At 46.2% G+C, this 25,868-nt stretch overlaps 1 protein-coding gene across 1 annotated transcript in view; it reads right to left on the minus strand.

The window, feature by feature from the left end:
* Positions 1 to 25,868, minus strand: part of LOC147660933 (nucleobindin-2-like) — a 203,590-nt gene that overhangs the window by 126,455 nt on the left and 51,267 nt on the right. The window contains exons 2-4 of the mRNA XM_086951417.1: positions 25,056 to 25,202; positions 2,209 to 2,316; positions 1,986 to 2,112 (exon numbers count right to left, since the gene is read on the minus strand). Coding sequence (XP_086807543.1) covers positions 1,986 to 2,112; positions 2,209 to 2,316; positions 25,056 to 25,202 — 382 coding nt within the window. The remainder of the gene's footprint in view (positions 1 to 1,985; positions 2,113 to 2,208; positions 2,317 to 25,055; positions 25,203 to 25,868) is intronic.

A 25,868-nucleotide genomic window follows, 5' to 3' on the forward strand; every position in this document is an offset into this window, starting at 1 on the left:
TTCCCTTAACTTGTGTATCCTATTTTCCTTCTGCAGCATTTACTATAGTTCACACTATTTTCATATGACTCAATTTATTTGTCATGATAGTCTAATTTTCACACATTTCCGTTAACAATTTTCTGTCAAATATATGTACTTGTTATAAAGTAATATATTTTGTGAGGTTCCTGATAATTTATATTAATTTTCTTGGTCAGAATTTCGCTATTTCTACAATAATAATAATAATAATATTAATGATAATAAATGTAAGCAACCGGGTCTGTGATTGTACTTTCATAAAATCCTTATAAATATTGGCAAACTTGAAATAGGTTGATATCCTTTTGAATTACCCGAACATGACTTGTCTGAGGACATCACAAGAAATCAAACCCCAGGCAATAAAGATCAAGGAACCAGGTCTTGTAGCTCATAGACTACATCATGATAAATATATCATAAGATATAAATGTGTGACCTCTGCGTGCTGTAGACAGCCCTACCATCACTGTGACGCTTGTAGTTGGCAGTACAGCAACTACAGACAGGCATACCTGTAAAACACGGCATACTCTTCAAATAGTTGTTTGTATTTTTTTTGCCTTCTCAGGAAACAGGCATTGACCCCTTTTAATACGCCCAATCCAGAGCATTCAAAAAAGCAGCAAAATGACTGAGCTGAATCTATGAGCTGTAACATTGCTTCACAAGCCAATCACTGATCAATAAAGCTGGCAATTATGTGCAGACTTGCTGAGAAGCACTGGTACTGTCCCTACCTTCAAGTACTACTGCACTCCTCCTTAGAACATCAGCCACTGCTCACTTTAAGTACAGCAGCCCTTTTAAGACGTGCTTGCTCTAGCAATCAGCACATGCACCAGTTCGGCAAGGTGCTAGCATTACCCATACCAGGGGTCTCCCAACTAGCAGCTTGTGAGCTACTGTAGCTCTAAAGATACCTCTGAGTAGCTCACCTGTTTGCCGACCAGATTATTAAATTAGTAAGCTTTTGCTTGCTTAAATTATTGCACATAAAAAAACAACTTTAAGTATACACGCTAATAATATTAGTAGCTCTCAGAAAAGGTTGGAGAACCCGGACCCATACAATCTATGGTCCTGTCAATGGCCTTGTTATGTGCAAGTCTGAAAAAGGACACCATTAGAGTGGAGGCAAAGAATTTAAAAAAAGCTCTAGAACCCTTATCTAGTGAACACCCAGGATCTGTAACAATGTGAAACAGAGAGAATTGTGGTGAACACGACAGGAAACCCATACATTTCTTCTTCTTTTGCTCGGCATTTGTGGAGGCAGTCTTTTGCCTCTGTGTCTGTGACTGCTGGCAGTAAGTAGAGAAAATGCGGTCTCACACACTTTCTGCCAAGCCAAACACCAAATGATGGTCTCATGGACTGATACAGAATTTGACTGATACTGCCAACATGCCATTGGCTCAAAAGGGCTAACCAATTTCCCGAATCTATTTATGCTGTACTTTGGATTGTACTAAAGTGTGAATGGCACTCCAAAAGAGCAACGGCTGAGGAGGCGATCTCAAAACTCATTATATAATATGTATGTTATTATTATTTTTTATTTTATTTCCAGAGGCTGGTACACTACTAAATCTGTCCCCAGGCCAGACCTAAACGGACCTTCAGTGCTTTATAAAATAAATGCAAGTCTCATATGTGCTGCTAAAGTAAACACAAACAAATATATTTTACAGCAATATATCTTCATTACATATTCTGCCTATAGCACAAGGCTAGAGTCTGACACAAAGCAGAAAGCTATTTTCAACAGAAGTACTCAAACTTCCAGACACCTAATCGCCAAATGGCACTGACATTGTATATGCAGTTCCTCAAAGTTAATTTCTACAAAGACCAGTGTAGCTACAGCTACTATCACTACAACAAAATGTACATTTAGAGTGGTTCTCAGCATGGATGCGGTCAGCTACTTTCATGAAGTGTTGGCTACAGACACTTACCTTCAGTTGAATCCATTTTAGCTTTAAGCAACATCCGCAGCCTTGCTACTTCCTGCCGCTTCAATTCATCCAGTTTTGTCCTGACTTGGTGACTAACCAAGTCAAGTTCTCCAGCAAGTTTCCCACTCTGAGAAGGAAAAACAAAAACTAGATTACTAAGAATCCTTGGTGCCTTCCATTCCAAAACACCCTTTCTGCGACGCCGGTCCATATTTTTACATACCTTAATATCATCAAGATCTGCTGTTTGAAGCTTTTCTCTGAAATGCTTGTCTGTCTCTAGCACATCAATCACCTCCCTGAGATAGCGGTCATAATAAAGTCCAGTATCCTGAAGGAAAATACACTGAAGTGAAAATGAATTCCAACAAACCCAAAGATGGCAATATATTTTGTTCGAAATTGCAGAACACACGAATATAAGCATTAGGTACTGAGAGAACAGAGTACAGTAGAAAAAAATATATGATTAAATTCATAATTAACAATAAATTCAGCTCATTCGGAAAAATAATTTCAGAAATGTTACTGCACGTAGTGTCTATTTTGCTCGCATTTTGTTTAGTTGAAAAGACTATTTTTGCGCCATTTTAGGTAGCCTTTTCAATGCAATACATAAAGTTATTCCCCTTTACTAAGGATTTGCAGGTCTTGTGATTTAAGCTCATTCACACTTCAAGTTGTCAACCTGTTCAGGAAGGAACAAAATTAAGCAACATGGTGACTGCTCTACAAAAAACCTAAAACCAGAGAAATAAAATGATCTTTTGCACAGAACATTAACTCCATCATCAAATGCACAGCTTATAGCCTCAAATCCACCATTACAAATTACTTTTTACATTTGACCAAGCAGATTGATTTTGACAAAGAGGTTTGTCATCGCATCTCAGAGAAGCTGTCCGTTGAGAGCTCGGGAAGAGCAGAAGCTCACTGCGTACATGCCAGGCATGAAAGGCAAGTGAATAGCAGTTTCCAAAGCCAGAGTGGGCATCTTGTTTGCTTTTAGGAATTGCGAGGAATTTGCTTTTAGGCATTGCAAGGAATAAGACCCATGTAGCTTGTGCAATGTAGTGGGTGGGCAGAAAGCCAAGGGCAGAGGGGTGGGATTGGGAGTGATCTTTGTTAGCTTGAGAAGGATGTTTCAGTTGTACACAAGCTAGTGGTTTTCTTGCTTGATCTGAGTTGTACATAGTAGAGGCTAATGTGTATTGTTAGACCGGACATCTTTGACGTGACTCTCCCCTAACTTTTTGCCTTCAACCTCCTGTTTTGCTACTTTGTTTTTGCTGGCTTTAGGACTCTGTGGTACAAAAGGGGATGGTAATGGACGGAGCATCTGAACCAATCAAACACTCTAACCCAGTCAAAAGATCTGGGTTTAATCCATCACCGTTTTTTAGCCTACTCTGCCACCCCAGTTCAGACATGACTATATGCAAATCAGTCTGACCCTGTGCCTCATGGGAACAGTCCAGCCCGAAATGCCAAGCCATGCCTTCCCTGGACCGGAAACAAGCTTCCGAGGACCGGTTTCTGGCATTCCAGCTGTCTTCAGCCCGGCTTGCTTGAATCCAGTGGCAAAGTGAGCAAGGGACTCACGTCGGAGCATACCCTGCCACACTTGTGGCGGCCAAAAGTGGTACAAAAGGGGGTGGTAATGGACGTGTGGCAGGGAATGCTCAGACGTGAGTCCCTTGCTCACTTTGCCACTGGATTCAAGCAAGCCGGGCTGAAGACGTCTGGAATGCCAGAAACCGGTCCTCGGAAGCTTGTTTCCGGTCCAGGGTAGGCATGGCTTGGCAGTTAGGGCTGCACTGTTCCCATGAGGCACAGGGTCAGACTGATTTGCATATAGCCATGTCTGAACTGGGGTGGCAGAGTGGGCTAAAGAACGGTGATGGATTAAACCCAGATCTTTTGACTGGGTGTGAGTGTTTGATTGGTTCAGATGCTCCGTCCATTACCACCCCCTTTTGTACCGCTTTAGGACTCTAGCACTGGTAAAATGTGCATAGTGCATGTGCTCTCTTATTTAAACATGGTAGAATTGGCTTACACCCAATTGGCCTATTTAATTAACTTGCAAGTCCCTAGTAAAGGAGTAAAGTGGTAACCACAAATGCCAAGGGCCTGCAAATTAAAATTAAATGCAACTGTGGGCCTGCAGCATTCATTTTGATACCCACTTAGGTAGCCATTTAAACAAGTCACCGGCATGAAATTGAAGCCTGTGTGTGCAGTTTAAAAAAAAGAAAAACAGTTTACCCTGGCAAGGTAAGACTCTTATATTTGTTAAAAAGGAGGGGGCGGGGCTACCAGCCAAGCAAGATGGCTGCGTAGTTACAGAGCTCCGGGGATAATCAGCCCTTTCCATCTATCCGCCTACTGATCCGTATAATAACAGCACTCCGGGGACGTGTCTCAAGGTCCGGGACTGAGCCAGAACAACCGCTGAAACTCCGGAACGAATCCGGTGCAGAGAACCACCACGCAGAAGGAGTGATCGGAAGAGGCCTACGAGACGCAAGGAAGCCGCGGCCTGAAGTTGCAGAGGGCCCGGACCTATCGCAAAGGCGAAGCAACAGTAAGAAAGAGGCGCGCTGGGGGAGAGGCTCACGCACAGCGCTACTGCGGACCGGAACAATCTAAACAGACCCGACGACACTCTAAGGCACGCAGCAGTGGCGGTGTGGGGCAGAGAGTAGATTAAACGCTCCGGTCACAGAGACGCGATAGTTACCACTCAGCGGGGAGGTGGAAGACGGCAAGTACAGAGGCAGGGAGAGCGCCGTAGCGCCACACAGAACTGTTCATCTCACGCTCCCTCTCAAGGTGTGAAAGGCGGACGACGAGGGACAAAAGGGCATACTTCCGAAGCAGAAGCCGGGGCCTCAATTACTGCCGGGACCCGAGAAGGCAGGGGTGTGGTAGGCACTGGGCCAGTGATAGAAGATATCCCGGCCTACAGCAAAGGAGAAGTACTACACCGGGACATTAAAGTGAGACACGTACTAGGCACACCAGCAAGAACAGAAGTGTAGTGTAGGTGAGGCCCGGACACGGTAAAGTTACAGAAGACCTGAACCCGAGCTGACACAGTGAGACTGACACTGAATCGGCGCTGAGGCGCGAATTTTTCGTGGGCCACCAAAACAGGCCAAGCAGGCCCGCCCCCCTCCCCCAGAAGAGATGGGTTATACTGATTACAACACCAGCGGTCTGGCCCACTCTAACACCCAGCGCACCGCCACCTAAACCCGGAACTTCGCGACAACCAGGGCCATCAGAGGCGCAGGTCCACAACACAAGAACGCTGCCAGGAGCACGCCACGGTACGGACCGCATACAGAGAACTACTAACGGACCCAGGGCACCACCACTCAATATTACGGCATCACCCCTGGAATAGAGAACAATACTTAAACCTCGCAGAACTGGCAAACAAGAGAAACGCCATTACCCACCGGCAGGTCTCGCAACCCTCCACCATAGAGACCATGTCGGGCAGAGGAACACGGAACCGGACCACCCAGGCCAAACTGGACAAATTTGGCTCTCCAAGTATTGCAAAATGCCACAACCCGGCTGGTGCTAAGGCTCCTTAGGAGAACGTCCTCCAAAGCTGCTCTAAAGTCCCTTCACTGGCTGCTGATCCGTGAAAGGATTACATTCAAAGCTCTATGCATATGTCATCGCATCTTTGGAGGTAGAGCACCCGCCCCCCTCAACTGTCTCATCACCCCTTATATACCAGAGCGGATGCTTAGATCCTCTGGCACTGGTCTGGCTGCTGTCCCCAAAATCCGTAAAGCTCGTATGGGGGGCAGATCGTTCAGACTCCTCGCAGCCAAGAATTGGAACCTGCTCCCTACAGAACTACGCCTGGAACCCTCTGAGGCCAAATTCTGCAGAGCCCTCAAAACCCACCTTTTCCGCCTAGCACTGCCTTAACTTCCCTCTCTCCCACATGCTCACTCTCAGCGCAGGGACACGCCGGAGAGCGTAACTAAGCGCTTTATAAAATTCCAAAATAAATAAATATGATAAAAGTGTGCCGCCACCGCCAGAAGGGCGCCAATCCGCGGGCAAGGGGTCAGACAATGAAGGAGTAAAGAAAGTCACACTAGAGGACATAATGGCAGCTTTATCAAGTGTACAAACCACAGTAGGGACAATTTCAACAGATGTCTTCCTGCTACGAGCGGATTTTCAAAAAATGTCCAACAGAATCAAAGAAGTGGAGGTGGTCACCAAGTCACTGGTGGAAGACACTCTGAGCTACAGGTAGCCATAACCCGAATCGAAGCGGAAAACAAAATACTCCAAGAAAAACTAGACGACCAGGAAGGGCGCTCAAGAAGAAACAACGTGCGCATTCTTGGTATTCCGGAAAGCGACGGCGCCCGAGCTATGGATCTCTACGTAGAAGAGCTGGTAAAGACAAGACTGCCACCAAAAGGTCTGTCCAGTTTTTGTTTTTTTCAGTGGAAAGAGCACATAGAGTCCCCGGTGGCAAACCAAAACCTGGGCCGGCCCCAAGTCCGGTACTAGCCAGATTATTCAATTTCCACGACGGGGACGTGATCCTACAAGCAGCCAGAATCTCACCGCTGGTTAAAGTACTGATTTAGACTGTGACTTTCTTCCCGGACTATACGGCCGAGGTTTCCCGCCGTAGAGGAAACTTCATAGACGTTAAGAAAGCTCTGCCTGCACAAGAGCTGCCCTATTCCATGCTATTTCCAGCACGACTCAGAGTAGTGGCGGAGGGGAAGACGTGGTTCTTCGACACACCGGAAGCGACATATGACTGGCTTGAAGGCTGGAGGCGAACAGACAGACCCAGTCGTGGAAGCAGAAACCATCACCGCCGGACGGAAGAGGACAACTCCGGAAGTCAAGTATCCCAGCGATCAGAAGCGGATCACATGCCAGGGGCAGCCACAAACTGATTGGACCCGGATCCGCATTCCTAAAAGATAGCTTTCGAAATCACTGAAGGTTCCCAGGATAAATAAGGGTTGGACAGGCTGTGGACACTAGACTGCGACATACCTTGGAGAGCAGAAAGGGCTGCTACTTCTGCTGGAACCTCTACCCCGGCAAGCAAGTAACATGGTTCGGGATGGGAAAAAGCAATCTGCTAAGTTGGGGAGGCGTGCGGTTGTAAGTCCGTTAAGCAGGGAGGCAGGGAGGGGGGCAGGGAAGGGGAAGGGAATGGTTAGTTTTTGGTTTAATATAGTTTTGATGAATGTTGGCAGGGTTGATAGATCCAGAAGTAGAGCAAATGGGTTGCAATTCCAGATCACACACACAGAGCAAATGTCAGGGAATTCACAACGTGACGACACCCACCCCGTGGCCCTAAAGACCCAAGTGACATCGTTGAAGTTGGTTACTTGGAATGTCCATGGCCTGGGCGATAAGATAAAAAGGGGATTAGTACTACAAGCACTGATGCGCCTAGGTCCCGCACTAGCAATACTACAAGAGATACACCTCACAGGATCGGCATGCAAGGCGTTAGACAGATGGGGATATAAAATGGCGGTACATTCGGAATTTCTCGGGATCCAGAGGGACAGGAATCCTAGTGAAGAAAAACTCTCCCTTCATAGTACTCCAAACCAAGGCGGATGATCAGGGACATTTTGCGGCGCTGCAAGGTCAATGGGAAGGAAGACTCCTAACTGTGGTCTCAGTTTATATCCCCCCGGCACTGCACACGGTAGCGCTTTCGGCACTAAGCGACTTCCTCCTTGCCCTGCCAGAGGGCAAGATTATCATTGGAGGAGACTTCAATGCCACGATGGATGCTACAATAGATCGTTTCCCGCCCGACCTGCGCAACCCGGCATCTCACGCTTCCAGGGATTTACGGAAGCATTGGGCCTAGTTGATGTCTGGAGGCACGCACACACCACGGCACGAGGGTACACATTTCATTCAACGGTACACAACAGTCTGTCCAGGATAGACTATTTTTTTTAATGCTGAACACAAACCTACAAAAAGTTGAAGAGGTGGATATAAAGCCTAGGGGCATTTCGGATCACTCTTCAATAGTACTAAGTTTTTCCTACCGGCAGAAATCACACAGGAGAGTATACCCTATATACCCAGGTTATCTCCGTATCCCTCACATAAAAAAAAGCTTTACGAACGGCCACAAAACATTTCTTTGCAGAAAATGTGGGTTCAGTTGACTCACCCGCCGTGCTGTGGGAAGCATACAAAACTGTCCTTAGAGGGCAAGCAATAGCTTCCATTACAGGACATAAGAAGGAGACACAAAAAGAACTTTCTGAACTAGAAACCGCATTACAGGCGGCCGACATAGCACACTCACTGGACCCTTCACCGACACTGAGCATGCCCTGTGCCTTAGACAACGACAACACAAAACATATCTGCAGGAAAGGACGGAGACCAACATAGCAGCGACCAGATACAAAATATATGATGTGGGTGACAAAGCGGGTAAATTACTGGCTTGACTAGATAAGCGTGATTCAGCCACTAAAAAAATAAGACAGATACAGGCTGCAGGGGGCGTCTCACGTCAGACCCAGAAGACATTGTAAACACACTGGCCGAAGATGTCAGGGAAGTCTACACACCGACATCCACGATCCCGGAGGAGAATATAATAGAGTTCCTAAAAGCTGTAAAAAGGCCAGTGCTAACACAAGAGGCTTCCAAAGAACTTGAGGCAAACTTTACAACTGAGGAAGTGCACTTAGCCATCAGATCAACACAATCAGGGAAAGCACTGGGACCCAACGGGATCCCGATCGAATGGTACAAACAGATGTCAGAGACCATAAGCCCACTCCTGATGGCAATGTACAACGATAGTCTAGAAAAGGGCGAGCTGCCACTGGATCAGCGACTAGCTACAATAGTGCTCCGTCCATCACCACCCCCTTTTGTACCGCCATAAGTGTGGCAGGGTATGCTCAGACGTGAGTCCCTTGCTCACTTTGCCACTGGATTCAAGCAAGCCGGGCTGAAGACGGCTGGAATGCCAGACACCGGTCCTCGGAAGCTTGTTTCCGGTCCAGGGAAGACATGGCTTGGCAGTTCGGGCTGGACTGTTCCCATGAGGCACAGGGTCAGACTGATTTGCATATAGCCATGTCTGAACTGGGGTGGCAGAGTGGGCTAAAGAACAGTGATGGATTAAACCCAGATCTTTTGACTGGGTGTGAGTGTTTGATTGATTCAGATGCTCCGTCCATCACCACCCCCTTTTGTACTAGCTACAATAGTGGCAATCCTTAAACCTGGTAAGCCGCCGTCGGAAAGCACATCATTCCGTCCTATATCGCTGCTAAATGCAGAGGCGAAGATTTTAGCCAAAATGCGAGCTAATAGATTAATGACCCCCTTGCCCCATTTAATACATCCAGACCAATCGGGCTTCATGCCTCATAGGAACACTGCACTTAACCTCAGACGTCTACATGGAGCACTAGCAAGGGCTACATCACTACTGGATCCAGCAGTGATATTGTCACTAGATGCTAAGATGGCCTTCGATATGGTCGATTGGAGGAATCTCTTCATACTGCTTCCAAGTCTGGGATTCGGTCCTCTGTTCTGTGCATGGACACGGCTCCTCTACACAAACCCCATGGCTCAAGTAGTAGCTAATGGACACATATTGGGTGAGATACAGTTGGCAAGAGGGACACGCCAGGGCTGCCCCCTGTCTCCGCTCCTGTTCGCACTGGTCCTGGTGCCATTGGCGACCCTGATCAGAGGAACCCCGCTGCTCAGAGGAATTCAGTGGAAGGGAGGATGGGAGGATCGTCTCTCACTCTATGCAGATGATATATTAGTATATCTCACGAATCCAGACCGCTCTATACCAGAACTCTTGCCCTGTTCGATGACTTCGGGAAGATGTCAGGGTACACGATAAATTGGGATAAGTCAATCCTAAATATACTGCGGGGACCAGCGCCACAGTTACCTCCTGACTGTCCACTAGTAGAAACGACTGACTCATTAAAGTATCTGGGTATATATATGTTACAAAAGACCCAACTGAATTCTTTTCCAAAAACCTAGCACCCCTGCTGGAGAGACTGCGGAGTGACGTAAGGCACTGGGCCTCCTTGCCACCGACGTTGCTGGGTAAAGCGGAATTATAGAAGATGATGGCCTTGCCCCGGTTTCTCAAAGCACATGAAAATACACCGTTCCCTGTCCCACCTCGTTACTTTAAACAAGTGGCAACAGAGGTGTCAGCACTTCTTTGGGGTCCCTGCCCAGCACGCATAGCGCAGGCAAAATTGAATAAAAGTTGGTATGACGGTGGGATAGCACTCCCCGATGTAAAACTGTATTACTGGGCAGCACAGCTCAAGGTCATTAATCAATGTATCCATGCACCTCAGGAAGACCCAGCATATAAAGCAGACAGAGCCCAGTTGGGCACAAACAATATGCTTGCGGCTCTATACAATAAAGAGCAGGCACTGAAATTGGAAGGTCCCACCAACCATACAATCACACTATGGCACACTGCACAGATCCGGCTGGGTTGGAAAGGGGTACTGACTAAAATGACTCCACTCTGGGATACCAGAAAACGAGGCCAGCTACTATATAGCAAGGGCATCGACCAATGGGACAGCATAGGGATCTCCACGGTAGGCGACCTGTGGGACGGTGGGACTGTAATACCATTCACACAACTACAGGCACAATATAACTTGGGTCCAAACGAAATTTATAGATATACACAAATACGGCATGCACTGTTAGCGGCCATACCACCAGATACCACAGTCCAGGACTCCACACCACTAGAAAACCGACTGCTCACGGACCACATGCAGAGAAGAGCCACGTCCTTCACACACAGAAAATTGATTAACAATTTGCCAGAGCCGACAGTCATATTAAAGGGGCACTGGGTCACAGAGGTTGGGGACATGGACGACTCTGAACGGCAAGAAGCCCAGGCATCACCTAAAGAGGTAGGGATATCAGCAAGGCTCCGGTTGGTACAACTTGAAATCTTACACCAGGTATACTACACTCGAACGACACTACATAGCATTCAAAGGGCACAACACCCATATTGCCTCCGTGGATGCGGGGAGGAGGGATCGTTTTTACACACACTGTGGGATTGTGCAAGAATCAAGGAATACTGGCGCAAAGTGTTGCAAACGATATCGCAAGCGATAGGGGTGTCACTTCTGCCAGAACCACGTAGATGCCTACTCAACATGTGGGAGCCTAATGACCTTACACGACATGGACAAATTTGGGTCACGTTGGGACTAATGGTGGCAAAACGGAATATTGCGCAGAGGTGGGGGGCGGTGGAAATACCTTCACTGAATGGCTGGTGTAGAGATATGGATCTAATAATGGTCACGGAACGGACAGTATATACTAATCGAAGGAGCCCCGGAAATGTACCAAAATATGGGCGGCCTGGAATACCTATCGAGGAGAAATCTGTGACCCACTACCGGACCCTGAGAGTGATACCTGGAAGAGTAGAGAAGGGCTTGTGGGGACAATAGGGACTGTATTACCAAAAGTAACACTGCAATACAAACACTCAGCAATTACTTTCGTAATAGAAATATATTGTATATGTATAACCTGCCTATACTTTATGCTCCTCTGTATACTGTCATTACTGCTTACATGTTATGAGAAAAACAATAACAATGTTTTAAACAACAACAACAACAAAAAAGGGAGGTCTGTACCTGATAAGTCACCCCTAGTGTAGACCCTACAAAGGCAGGATATTAAAAAAGTTGTAATATAATCAAGAGAGAAGGAAGTTAGACGTGTTGAGAATGGAACCACTCAACTTTCAAATGTAGACAAAGTAATCAAAAGGGAAATGGTGCCACTAAGAAGCCTCTCCTATTGAAGCAATCCTTCAGATTTTTTTAAAAGGACTGTTACTCACTAGAGTTTCCGCTAGTTGCATGCCTCAGAGTCCTTACCTAGAACACCTACTAAATCTGGGAAGACTCAACCTCTCAGGGGAAGGAGCACTTCTAAGGGGAATATCCAGTGGGATCGGTCTAAGGATAATAAAATTACCTCTAGTTACCCGAAAAAGATTTTAATTATGTCTCAACTAGTACTGAGGTATGGTTAAAACCAGGTGGGATGTGAATGGGAACTGGTTAGGGACACACCCGCTCCCAAACATCATCCATAACACTGTTTCAGGCATCTCAACCCTCAGAGACTTGTGGCTTTCCTCAGGAACCTCAAACTAGCAAATTCCTATATAAGTATAGTCTATGTGTAGGCTATTTGCAAAATGCACACTGTTTTAATTGAGTGAGAAAACACACATACATTCATGCATAACACACACTTACGCACACTCCTAGGCTCCAAAGGTTTTGGTCCAGTAACCGTAAGAATGAGGAGAATCACAACACAGGAAAGGTAACAGGATTTTTTTTTTAAAGTGTTAATGTCTCCAGATACATTGTTCTAGAAACCAGATGTCACCTGATTAATTGTGTGGCACTGCAGACATTAACAGAAGCTCAATGGTGTTAGAATATGGCAGCCTCGAAAACTCACATGAACAAGCATTTGCAATGCAATAGGTCTCGCAGTTATTAGACTTTGAGCTATTGGCATTGTAAATGACAATGCCTTTAATTTATGTTTTCAAAACCAACCCATAAATAAAAGGCATTGCCATTTACAATGCCAATAGCTCAAAGTCTAGTAACTGCGAGACCTATTGCATTGCAAATGCTTGTTGTTCTGGCAGGTGAAGGCCAACATGGCTAGTGTAGGGAGGGCGAATGCGTAGGAAGGCATTATGGACAATGGTTGGAGGGTAGATGGGTCAGGGGGCAAAATAGACAACAGAAGGAGGGAGGGTGAGTGGGACCAAGATGGTACAGACAAAGGGAGTTAGGGTGGGAGCAAGGCTGTATGACAAAGGGAGGGAGTCTGCAAAACAACAGGGACAACAGGAAGGAGGAACAGAACTAGCAAGGAAATGTGGACAATGGGAGGGATGGTGTGGGTAGGGCAACTCGGACAATGGGAGGTAGGGTTGGGGCAAGGTAGTTGAAATAAAGGGAGGGTCAAGGCAACACAGACAGAGGTAGGGAGGGTGGGGGCAAGACAACAGCAGGGAGGGTGGGCTGAGGTACAAGACAACTGGAGGGAGGGCAGGAGCAAGGCAAAACGGACAACGGGAGGGAGGGCGAGGCAAGGCAACACTGACAACAGGAGGGCGGGTTGGGGCAAGGGAACAGAGACAACGGAAGGGAGGATGGGTGCAACGCAGCACGGGCCATGGAAGAGAGGGGAAAGGTAAGGCAATACAGACAACCGGAGGTCCGGTGGGCGTAAGATGACACGGACAAGGGGAGGAAGGGTGAGAACAAGGCAGCATGGACAACTAGCAAGGCAACACGGCCAATGAGAGGGAATATGGGGGTAAGACAACCCAGACATCGGAAGGGAGATTGGGGTAAGGCAACACAGACAATGGGAGGGAGGGTAGGGGCAAGGCAACACAGGCAATGGCAAGGCAGCACAAAGGCATTGAATTTGCAAGCAAGGCAACACACACATCTGGAGGGAGGGTAGGGTCAAGGCAACACGGAAAACAGGAGAGAGCGTAGGTTCAAGGCAACAGTGCCAACGGAGGGAGGATGGGTCAAAGGCAACAGGGACAACAAGAGGTAGAGTGGGGGCAAAGGCAACAGAGAATGGGAGGGAGCGGAGAGCCAAGGCAACGTGGGCAAAGGGAGGAAATTGGAGGTGAAGGCAACACAGACAATGGAAGGAAGGGTATATTTAAGGCAACAGTGCCCAACGGGAGGGAGGGTGGGGGCAAAGCAACATAGACAACCGAAGGAGGGAGGGAATGTGGGGGCAATCCAACATGGACATCCTAAGGAGGGAGTGTGTGTGAATGGGGGTAAGCAGGCATACAAGGGCGGAGCACAGAGGGTTGAGAAGTAAAATAGGGAGACAGAAGAAAAAGACACACTCTGGTAGGGTGCTTAAACACAAAGAAAAAAGAAGCACCTAAAAATGATGAGCCATGGAAGGACAAGTAATGCATCCATGCTCCAGGGGAGGGACAAACACACAAAGAGGAAAAAGCCTACAGCAGGTGACCAATACAAAGCAAGCAAATGAGAGTGACAATGAAGCTAACCAATGGTAAGCAATGGGTGGTCTCTAAGTCCAATGCTAAAATGAAAAAAGTCTCAAATAGCATGTGCACCACTTTTGAAGTGCATGCACAATTGTTGTTTTGACTTTAAGGAGCAGTAGTACTTTTTGGGTGCATGCATGAATGTTGTATAAACTTTAAAGAGCAGGGTTAGTTTTGAGAGGCATGCATGAATGTTGTGTGGAGTTTAAGGACCGGTATTTGTTTTGAGGGACATGCACAGTGTACCAGCTGAACTATATTGGGCACAGAGAGGTAACAAGCATTTGGAATGCAATAAGTCTCGTATTTGCGAGAGTCTAAGCTATTGGCTTGTAAATTACAATGCCTTTTATTTATGTTATGTTATGTTACGTTATGTTTTGTTATGTTATGTTATGTTAACCGGATTTATTGAGCGCACAGATGCCCTAGCAAAGAGGCGTCCTGGTTTATCTGTTTTGATAAATAACACATAAATAAAAGGCATTATCATTTGCAATGGCTATTGCTGAAATTCGTGTAAATGCGAGACCTATTTAATTTCAAAGAAGGGTCCGCCATTGTCCCAGGCATCATGGAAAATTAAAGTTCACATGGTGCGCTGAATGTTGCAGGAACGTTAGAAAAACACAAGGGAACCCTCAAGCCAATTAAGGACCTTGGGTAACAGTTAAAAACTTGTAATCAAAACAAAGAGATACATATAGATTGGAATCGATACTATATTTTGGCTGTCCAGACGGACAAAAAATGTAATAATGTAATCAAAACAATAGTTTGGACAAAAAGCAATATTTAAGTGGGAAACAGTCCTGCATCCTATAGAGAACAAAGCATTAACAATTATATACAACACACAAGGACATTTCAGGCAAGGCAAATATATAGCTTGTAGGATGTAGATCAAGTCAAGCTTAGAATGAACAGACAATGTACTTTTTACACAGCGGATTAACGTGCAAGCTGTTACATGGGGGTCGACGATGTTTCGATCCTATTAAACAATATTAGGATCATAATCGGGACAATGAATAGTGCATGCCTGATATAGGAAATTGCCTGTGGAAAAGAAGGAAGAAAGGTATGGGGGGAAAAAACGGGGGAGTAAAGAAGACCGCATTAGATTGACATCGTAGCGACGAATACATTCATGCCATGCTCAATAATATGCGTGAGGTATCGACAGTGTAAGAGGGTAGGTGTAAAACTAAAAAGCGAGTGCTTTAAGTAAAAAACACGGCTGTAAAAACGTGGAGTGTTGATGGAAGCCAGAAACATGCTGGTCACGGCGAGTGGTGAAGCAGTGGTATTTTTAACACTTATGCTAAATAGTATCTTAACCCTTTCGATGCTGATGACGAGCTCAGCTCGTCATGATGCACAGTTGAGCTGTGCTGATGACGAGCTGAGCTCGTCATGAATACATAAGAAGAGCAATTTCCAGCACAGGGGGGGGAAAACACCTAGCAGCCAAGGTGTTAAAGCAACATTAATTTAGGGATTTCGCAACAGACTGTGTGAACAAGGCGAGATCTGGTGAAGTAGAATTAAAAGTGCTTACGAATGGCAACCATGCTTAAAACCGACAGATGCGGAAGAAACACAAACCTCGAAGAGGTTGAGGAAGATTGTTCCAGGGGGTGCTCCAAGTCTGATCGAATGAAGCAAGAGACAGAACGGTCCAAATTGCACGGACCGCAGTTCTGTAAGGACCGTGAGAGTTGGAGTGTAGACCGGATCGCAGCTCACCTAGTAAATCCAATGAAAATGGCGGGAGATACTGTCAGCAGGCGTCAATCAGTGCTGCGCCACATTACCAGCGACAGCGTGTCAAGGCACTAAGAAAAGGGGTTTAGGCTACGTGAAAAGGTGCAGTTCGTGAATAACTACGTGTAGGCGCTCACCTCATGTCAAAAATTACTTCAAGTCATTAATTGCACGTTCTCAATGGAACCACGTATAATAGCCATTCCACAATGGAAGCATCTTGTTCAATTAACGGGACTACGGTCTCCTACGGCGAGACGATACACTGGGGAAACAAACTAAAACTAATAAGGAAAAGGCCACCAACTTAAATTACTGTTGACAACAGCATAGGGGTTTGAAAACCGCACACTCGCTTACTAGTTATGCCACAGCGATCCTCACGGGAGCATGCGGAGTGAATGTGAGCAACCGGGTGTGCCCGATGTGTCATGGGGGGCCATCTTGGGTGAGGGAACTGGGAACAGAAAATAGACCAAGGAGAAGGGTAATCGATAGTTATTAGAAACAAGCCGGCCTGAAGAGACAATACGTGCGCCCGCACGCGCACTGGCAAAAACGAAACCTATCGTGGGACGGGACTTCAGTTTTGTGAAGCCCGCGCCCACGGAGTGCCTGGCCAGAGAAAGAGCCCCGCGGAGGCTGCAGATGTCCGGAGTGGCAGTAAGTGGGCCTTAGTTGTAGGGGGGGTGGGGGGGTGCGCTTCTGTGTATGTGTGCGGCGGGGCGGGGGGGCCGGGGGTCTCTGTATGTGTGTGTGCATGCGTGTGTAGGTGCGCTGGTGTGTGTGAGTGAGTGTCTCGGTGTGTGCTGCTGCGGGGGTGGGGGCGGGGGGGAGGGGGAGGGGGGTGTCTCTGTATGTATGTGCATGTGTGCATGGGCGCTCGTGTGTGTGTGTGTGCGCATGCGTGTGTGGTGTTGGATTGCGAGAGCATGTGAATGGCAGGCAGGGGATGTGCACAGCGCCGTGCGTGCCCTCGAGGGCAAATCGGAGACGGCAGAGGCTCGTGCATGGACACCGTCTCACATACCCCCAGACACGCCAGCAAAAGAAGTCTTCGCAGACAAAAGCATGCTTCGCATGCTTTTTAGGTCTGCTCGACCTAAAAAGCTAGTCAATAAAGTGTAAGCGATAATAGGCTATACTAAAAGGTGCATCTCATGTGGGCTATATAATGGGCAACAAAAAGCCTAGGAACGCCATACTAGCCAGTAAACCCCTGCGTGCATAGTGTGGATTCTCACGCAAAAACTGCTAAGACGGTCTGAAAAAAAAAGATACCTCAATGGGGGGGCAGATTAGTTTAGGACTGAAAGACACAATAATGAAATTGAAGGTTGGTAGAATTTTGGCCTGCATAAGAAGAAAGAAAGAGACAACCAGGAACGCAGCATAGAGATATGAAAGATCAGAGGGTCTAACTTTCTTTTATGCATTATAGTGATGGCCAATGTATAGTATTCCTGTAGAAGAGACTATTTGGTTGGTCACATGCATCTTATTTTAAGTCGATAAATATTCGGATTTCTTTCTGAATTACTGTAAGGCAATTCAATATTTTTAAATGATCTGCCCCAATGAGAAAAGGATAAGCACAAGGCGGGAGGAAGACTATTGGCATGGCCAGACATGGCATGGGAATGGTTGGACACTGTTACAGTAGCAGCTAACAGGGCCCCAACAAGCACACCAAAATAACCGGCGAGGAACAGACTAGGCCCTCCGTGTCGGGGAACCTTCCGCAGATGTTGGAGGGCCTTTGGTCACACTGTAGTACAAACTGATGGGTCACAGAGAGGCATCTGGGGATTCATATGGGGACAAAAACCTCTCCGACTAGTGCCTGAGATGCCAAGCCCAGCGTGGTTGCAATCACTGCGGCTGAGCTCGGATGAGGCTGTTTGCACCCACACAGAACCAAGGGAACTACTACTGGTACAATGGATGGGACAAATTACAAATTACACTCGATATTTGAACGTACTGCTGCCAAGATATACATGGAGGGGGTCTAACCTGGGCCCAAAACACAACTGATCGAATTGCAACTGTTGCTATGACCAATGGGTAGGGTAAGACACATTTCATTGTGTGTGGAGAGCTGAGTGAGACAACTTCTAGGCTCGCACTGCCCTGCTGCTGCCTTTGCGGTGGAAGGGGGGGGGGATGCCGGAGGAAGGTTATTACCTCCACAGTTCAACCAGGCTGAATGTTGTTCTAGATCCCTGTTTGGGTTGTTTATTGAAGCTACGGGGATGGGTAGTTTGAGCTATCCCTTTTTATCTTTTTACTGAATATGAGGACCAAGGGGCATCAAAAACGCTACTCATGGGTGGGTGTGAATTGTTGGGATTTTACTCAGTTGCTTTATACCAAAGTTTGCATCAAACAGATCAACACACACACACACAGACGATTAGCTACCAGAGCAACTGGCACATTAAGACACAAGCGCTACTAGGGTGCTTGCTTCCAATCTAGACAGCGAAAAGTCCTTTTTATGGGAAGCATATATGCAGGTCTGCAATGTTCGTGGACTGGATACCTTCCACCAAATGACACAGGATATACTCATATCTCCATCGATACGGAATCAGTAAATCGCTATTACAGGAGATGCACATCAGTGGGGAGGATCTGTAAGAAAGATATATGCACCATTGTACTTCAAACACACAAGAAGGGAACTGGTTTGGGTGACTCCAACATCCACTTTCATCTGAAAGAAACTGTGGCAGACACAGAGGGCAAGTATTTAATATTATTTGGCACAATGAACTCAAACGACATATGGCTGATAAATGTATATGGCCATAATGCAGACAATGAGGGGGGGCGGGGGGGGGGAATTGTTCTTCACTGGGCTAGTGCCGGAGTGGATCCTGTACATACAAGTGGACATCATCTGGGCCGGCGATCTAAATTACGTCTTCAATGGTACTTTGGACAGACACCCACCAAAGGACAATGTTAAGCCTAACATGACCCATGGCCTAGTAGACACAATGGAATGCCTAGTATAGTAGATCGGGGGAGGAAAGGTTTACACCCTACATCTAAAGCTTTCTCCGGTTATTCACTGCCTTCAGGCGTACAAAGTGGATTAGACTATTTCCTGCTTCCATTTGGACCCAGCCACAAGTATGAAAGTGTGTCGTGCCTGGCATGATAATTGTCAGACCACTCTCCTTCAATAGTTAGTTACATAGCAGGACAAGGCATACAGAGGGTGCCATAGTGGTGGAAGAGGTAGGGGGAGTACAACCATGCATGCCAACAGACCAGATGCAGGCATGTCATGAGTGATGTAAAATGTGAGGTCATAAGCAGTGCATTGCAGGGGCGTACGTTAAAGCTAGCTCAGGTAAATAGAACTGCAGAATTTTACTGGTTTTGCATGAGTGAAATCTGAGACCACCTAGAACGTACCTGTAATATTTGTTTTTTCTCAGTGAAAATACATATAATATCAAACCCGAGAACTGGTGACCCCAGTCGTGCCGCAAATTGAAGGGCGTGTCGGTTTTAGAGCAGGGTCAGCACTCTCCGCAATAATGCTTTATCACCTCTTTGCACGCTGTATCCAAGGATTGACGACACAAAAGGTTGCTGCTCAGTTAGTTATTTATTTTAAAGTGCTCTTGTGCTGCCACATTTTCAGCTGCCCTGCAGCATGGATCACAAACCAAGGCAGAAATGTGTTTATGTATTTATAAGTGCACACACATTACATCATCAGGAACAGAGACGCCAGACTTCATTCTGTATTGCCATTACTGTTTTCTCCCAGTTTGTGTGTAAATGGTAAACGCCCAAGTTAAATGCATACCTAATTGATGCAATATTCCTCATGTAATTCCCATCTAAAAGCAATATTGCACAATAAAATGAAATAAACAAAATAAAGCGCTGTATTCCAATCACAAATAATGCCAAGGTGGGCACTTTACGTATTGAGCAAATAGACTAAACAGTGCCTTTTACGTTTTACTATGCTGTAATTAAGCCAAGAGGGCATACCTAAAAGTCACACAAACTTATTTGATACTCTACATCAATGCATCTTCTATCCTCTTAATACATAAGATCTAACTTTATTTTTACTCAACTGGCCTGATTAAAGTGACTAGTGCAAACCAAAGTGCTTAGTACTAAATTCAAAAACAGGTTAAAAACCTTTGCAATTGCCTCTCTTTAGTTAAAAGAAAATCTATTGGCAGGTTTACAGGTGGGTATGGGGGGGGATCTTCAATGTTGAATCCCCAAAGGATCTTGGAGTGAAGCTCTATATTATATCAGGATTCCAAATGCCTCGGACTAATCTCCTGGTTACTTTCTCTGTCTTTTCGGTACAGCGTGAACTACAAAATACTCCAATCCTCTTACTTCACTCATGCGCTTTTCCACAAAATGGCCAACCACTGGTTATGTTCTAGCTCCATTTCTTAATGCCCTTATATGCTGTAAAATTCTCTTTACGTACGGGTAGCTTGGAACTTCTTACGTACATAACCTTACAACGGCAGCACAAAATATACACCGATATTCAGTTTTACATAGGTAAAAACCTTTTATTTTCTTTATTTCCTTGAGTAGGGGCGATTCATATTTACACAAAGACTGACCGAAGTGAATAAACAAAGTCAGGAAGACATACAAATGGAACAAAATAGCGAGTTGAGCTCCGGAGTAGACACCGATGTTGAAGAAGGAGCTATTTATTGGAGGGCAAATAACAGAAGTTCTAACTGTACTGGGTGATCTGCAATTTTTTACGCCTGGACAGGCGTTTCATCTTACCTAAATATGAATATATTAAATACACACACACGCAAACACACACTAAAAAGAAACCAAAGGTTACTGGGACGTTATGGTTAGGAAATAGAATTTTTTTTAAACCTTAATAATTCACTTAAACACCCAAAGGTGACAGGGACTTTTAGTTAGGCTGAGATTTCACATGAACAAAACCAACGAAATTCAGCAGTTATGGTTACATGAGCAAACTATAACTTACGACCCCAAAATGACCTCAAATATTACATCACTCATGACATGGTCAATGACATCACTAATGACATCATCCACAGAACCACTCAGACACCCATAGAGCCTATCACACGCCCAGTGACACACCCACACTACCACTTAGATACCCATTCACAGACCCATAATAGTACTCACTCCTCCAAAGAGGCAGTCACCCACCCACTCAGTTACTTGTACAGCCACTCACACAACCATTCACTCACCCATACAGCCACTCACATAACCACACTCACCCGTACAGATTAATTTTTCTGTGGGTCCACTAGAACCCCCTCCCCCCTGGTAAAGGTCCCTGTGGGATCCTCCACCATATCTGGGGTGTCAGGGTACTGCTTCTCTACCACTTTCTTTATTTTTTACGTTCTTTTGTGGGACTCTGCTTCAAACAGTGTCACAAAATGGCTGGCAGCACTTTCTGGTTGAAGTGTTGGCAACAAATCAAATGTCAGTAGGATCTGCAAGTCCACTGCAAGTACTCGCATCCACAGATAGCTATATTTTTTAAACTTAAATATCGCCAAAACAACTGAACAGGTTTACACCAAATCTCAAAAAGCACGCTTTCTGGACCAACATCTAGCTTTCTGCCAAATTTCGTGTAATTCCGTTCAGCAGTTTGGGCTGTAAAAGTGTTAAAAAAAAAATGAAAAATAGCCATAGACATAACATGGGGAAAATGTGTTTTGGGACATCCCTTTTTTCTCCCCCTCTTGACTGATCACCACAAAATGATCAAAACAGCAGCTAAAACAACAAGCATTTGCAATGCAATATGTCTCGCATTTGTGAGAGTTTGAGCTATTGGCATTGTAAATGACAATGCCTTTTATTTACGTGTTGATTTTTAAAACATAACTAAAAGGCATTGCCATTTACAATGCCAATAGCGAGACGAAAATGTTCAAAAGAAATCTAAACATAAGCATACTGTTGACCCTGCATTTCAAAAAGGCGGGAGGAGGCAGCTTCAGTGGAAGAGATGGAGCGAACAGGAGGAGGAGTCAGTTGCAGCCCAGGGAAAAGAGCAAGCTTTGCTGCCTGCAGCTGCTGAGGTTAAAGCAGTAATGGCAGAAAAATTAGCTTGTCGGGAAACGCACCACTTCTGGCGGAGGAGTTAAAGAGACACGGCCACGCTGCCGTAAAAGTGAAAGCGCGGCCGTGAGATACGATCTGTGGTGGGGGGAGGGTGAGAGGCAGGGGCTGTTGTGAGAGGCGCAACAACAAAGGCAGAAGGCCGCACGTGCATGCGCACATGCACCTGCACTTAAGCTTGCAGCCAGCCAGCAAACGTGGGTAGGTAGCACTTTTTAGATCCCTTTTACAACAAGCTCTCTGCATTGCGTGGCGGGGGAGCGGACTCCTTTGAAGTATGATGCGGGCGGATTGCTTTGCTTTGAAGTCTGATGCCGAGGCTTTGTGCTATGTGCACATGCAGTGTACCTGATCCGCATTTTGGGTGCACTTTTGAAAGCCCCACTACCTATCTCGCCAACAAGCATTGCTAAAGCAATGCCTTAGGCTCGACCTAAAAAGCACATGGTGCCACAGTAGTCCCTGGCACTGAAGGAAACTACTTTTCGTGCCAATGTACCCATTGTAAAAGAGCATAATGCTGTCATAGTGAAGTTTAACCATACATAAAGTTATATGTAATTTAATAGAAACTAAAAAGTTATTAAAATTACATCTAACTGCAGACCTAATTATAGGCCCAATCCTTAGAGGAACTCACAAATTTACACTTGTGGTCTATCTGTCCTTTACGACTTTCATGAATTCAGAAGAATTTTCAGAGTAGGCCTGGAAACGTACTCATAGAAAAAGTTTGAAAATAGTTGTAGCATTAGCAAATACGGATGTGTACATTTGCTCCTGTGAAAATCTCCTGAGTATTTGCAAGTTCACTTTCCCTACGACGCCTTTTCTAACCCACCCTGGAAAAAGAGGCAATTCTGCCGTTGTCATGAATACATTTTCAAACTTTACCAATGTTGGAAGAGATTTGCGGACAAAGCCAAATCTTGAAGAGGACTTGGCCGAGAGACTCCATTAACACCTTGGCTGCTAAGGGGTTTTCCCCTCTTGTGAGGGAAATTGCAGTAGTCCATGGATCATGGCCAGGTCAACTCCTCATAAGCACAGCTCCACTGTGTCTCATGACGAGCTGACCTTGTCATGAGCATGGAAGAGGTTAAGTATTAACATGACTCACAGTGACAGAGAAAGGTCTGTCTATTCTTATTATCCATACATCTTAAGTCCCTTTGTGCATCTCTTTCACTTCTTGTCATCGCATACTTCATACAAATGAGTGATGTCCGACCTCTCGATTTGTATTAGTACCTAAACATAAATAAAAGTACTTAACTCAAAAAAGGCATTGACATTAGTTTATAATTCGCAAGATTGTCTGTACATAAAATGAGGGTTACTTGTGTCACTGCAGTGGTGACCGTTGGTGCACCGGTACCAATAGGTGCCTGAATTTGAAAAAAAAAAATTGAATCGAAACCTGAGAAAAACGGAGAAGCAATAATGCGGGTTGAAGCCGATGTGCAGCAGATGCTCCATTTGAAAGTGGTTGAGTGGATTCAACGCCATTGGTACTTCAGTTTCACCCACTGCTACCTGCTCGAGCTATGTTCTTCCATGAATTCATCTTGATTCTCTCGCCGTCGATGTCTTCTGTGGGCTCCCGGAAGTCCACACCAATGGTGGCCTCGGTGCGCTGGGAGAAGCGACACCCGTAGAAGAGGTAGGTCAGGCAGGTTTTCCCCACGTTGGAGTCTCCGATGACAATGATCTTTAAGATGCGGGAGCGGGCTGGGGGCAGCACGGCTGAGGCTGTGCTGCCAGTCAGGCTCTGCTATAGCGACGAGTCAGCCGAGGATGTCTCAGGGACCGGAACCATCACGGAAGGTGAGGCCATGGCTGGGAGGGTTGCGAGCCGCCAGGCGCGAGACAGAACTCAGAAGCGCCCTGCCTCGGCTCAACCGCCGCAGTCACTGGCCCCGGGCCATTCCGGGCTGCTGGTCTCCACCCCCGGCTGCCGCGTCCAACTTTAGACACCAGCTGTTGTCCAGGGGTTCTTATCTGCTGCTGGAGTCTTAGCTTCCCCACAGATGTTTCAAACTAGAGGGATGTGACAGCGACCCAACCATTGCGGTTCACTGTCTTCATCACTGCCGAGTTGTCGAGCTTCCAGCCAGTCATAGACCTTGGGGAGGGTGAATTAAGCACAGCTCTGGCCACGTCGCCGGGAGACACCGGCCCCACCAAAACAATCACAGGAAAACACAAAAAATGCTTAATTATATAGCGCGTACTTTGCGAGGTTTGTGCAGGAATCGATCCATGGTACAAACAAATGGAAATGAGCAGGCGGGCCGAAAACCGGAAGTTCGGGAGCGTGAAGCCGGTCCTGGGGCGGGGCTTTCGCCTTCTGCGTGAAGCCCGCACCCACGGAGTGGCTGGCAGAGAGCAGCAGTGGTGAAGAGAGGCTCCCATGCCTGAGGGAGAGCCCCGCGGTGGCAGCACACGTAAGGAGGAGCGGCGGAATCCTGAGCCTGAAGCTCGGTAAGCGGGGCTTAGTTGGGGGGGAATCAGGGGGGGGGGGTGTCTGTGTGTGTGTGTGTGTGTGTGTGTGTGTGTGTGTGTGTGTGTGTGTGTGTGTGTGTGCGCGTGTCTGTGCGTGTCTGACTTGCTTTGGAAGTGGGACAGGAGATGTGCACAGTGCGTGGCTGCGCATGCACATGCTGAGATTGCCGAAAGCTCGTGCCCATCCCTTGTCCCAGTTCCAGAGCAAGTCTCTAACAATAGAGGCTTCGCTGGACAGCAGCGCTTCGCGCTGCTTACACCAGCTCGACCTAATAAGGGAAAGTTTTGAGAACATTTGTCAAACTACACCAACGTTGTTGTCAAAACAAACAACACTTTCCTTATGGAAGCTTTGATCCGAACTTTAAAAGCACACACCGCCAGCACCCCACCCCTAATATCAATAGCGTTGGCATTACTTGAAGGCTATGCTGCATATAAAAGGACTTCACAGCACTTACTGAAGATTCCTTTTTCTCTTTTTCAACTTGTGGCTCTTCATTAATTTTTGTCTTGTCTTTATCTATTGGCACTGCCTTAGATGTAAACAGGATACACATCACCAATAGAAAACAATGTTGGCTCAGAGCAATTCTTTTGGATTGCATCTAGAATATAAAAAGAAAAGAAAGTTATTCTTTTGAACTTCATTACTTACTTTACAATTTCAAACATAATTTGAAATGAACATGAGGTTTTCCAGACAACTGTCATCAATATCCATAAGTCTTAGAAGTAACAAGAATAAGCTCAGGGTGTTGTTCAACATGGCTTAAAGTGAAGGGAAAAAGGAGCTATGACCTTGCCAGCTATGACGGAGTCATTTAAACCATGTAGTGCAGCAGCCCACACTGCTTTGCATAATGTCCAAAAAGCATTAAACAAAGCTCAATAGATCAGACATCTGCGCAAGCTATTTGGCTTTAATAGTTTTTTTTGTGGCAGACCGTAGGGAGTAGGGGAGGTGCAGGGGGAACCGTGTGGGCAGCAACACAACAGCTATTTGCAAGAGGTAAGCAACACAAAGGAGGTTGGAGGAGGAGGAAGGGAGCAGCAGCACAACAGAGAGAAAGAGGAGGGCAGGGGGGTAAGAGCACTGATGGTGGGAGGAGAGAGGGGCAGAAGGCACATCACTCTTACAGTGTGCATGTAAACTTTTATTTTATTTTTTAAGTACTTGCAGGAGCATGTGACCAGTGGAAGAATGCAAGCAACATTCAGGAAGTGTGACTTAGTCCATGCTCCAATGCAGGAACAGAGTGAAACTCCAGGAG

The sequence above is a fragment of the Lissotriton vulgaris genome, unplaced genomic scaffold (assembly GCF_964263255.1).
Source record: "Lissotriton vulgaris unplaced genomic scaffold, aLisVul1.2 SCAFFOLD_1849, whole genome shotgun sequence".
Taxonomy (NCBI): domain Eukaryota; kingdom Metazoa; phylum Chordata; class Amphibia; order Caudata; family Salamandridae; genus Lissotriton; species Lissotriton vulgaris.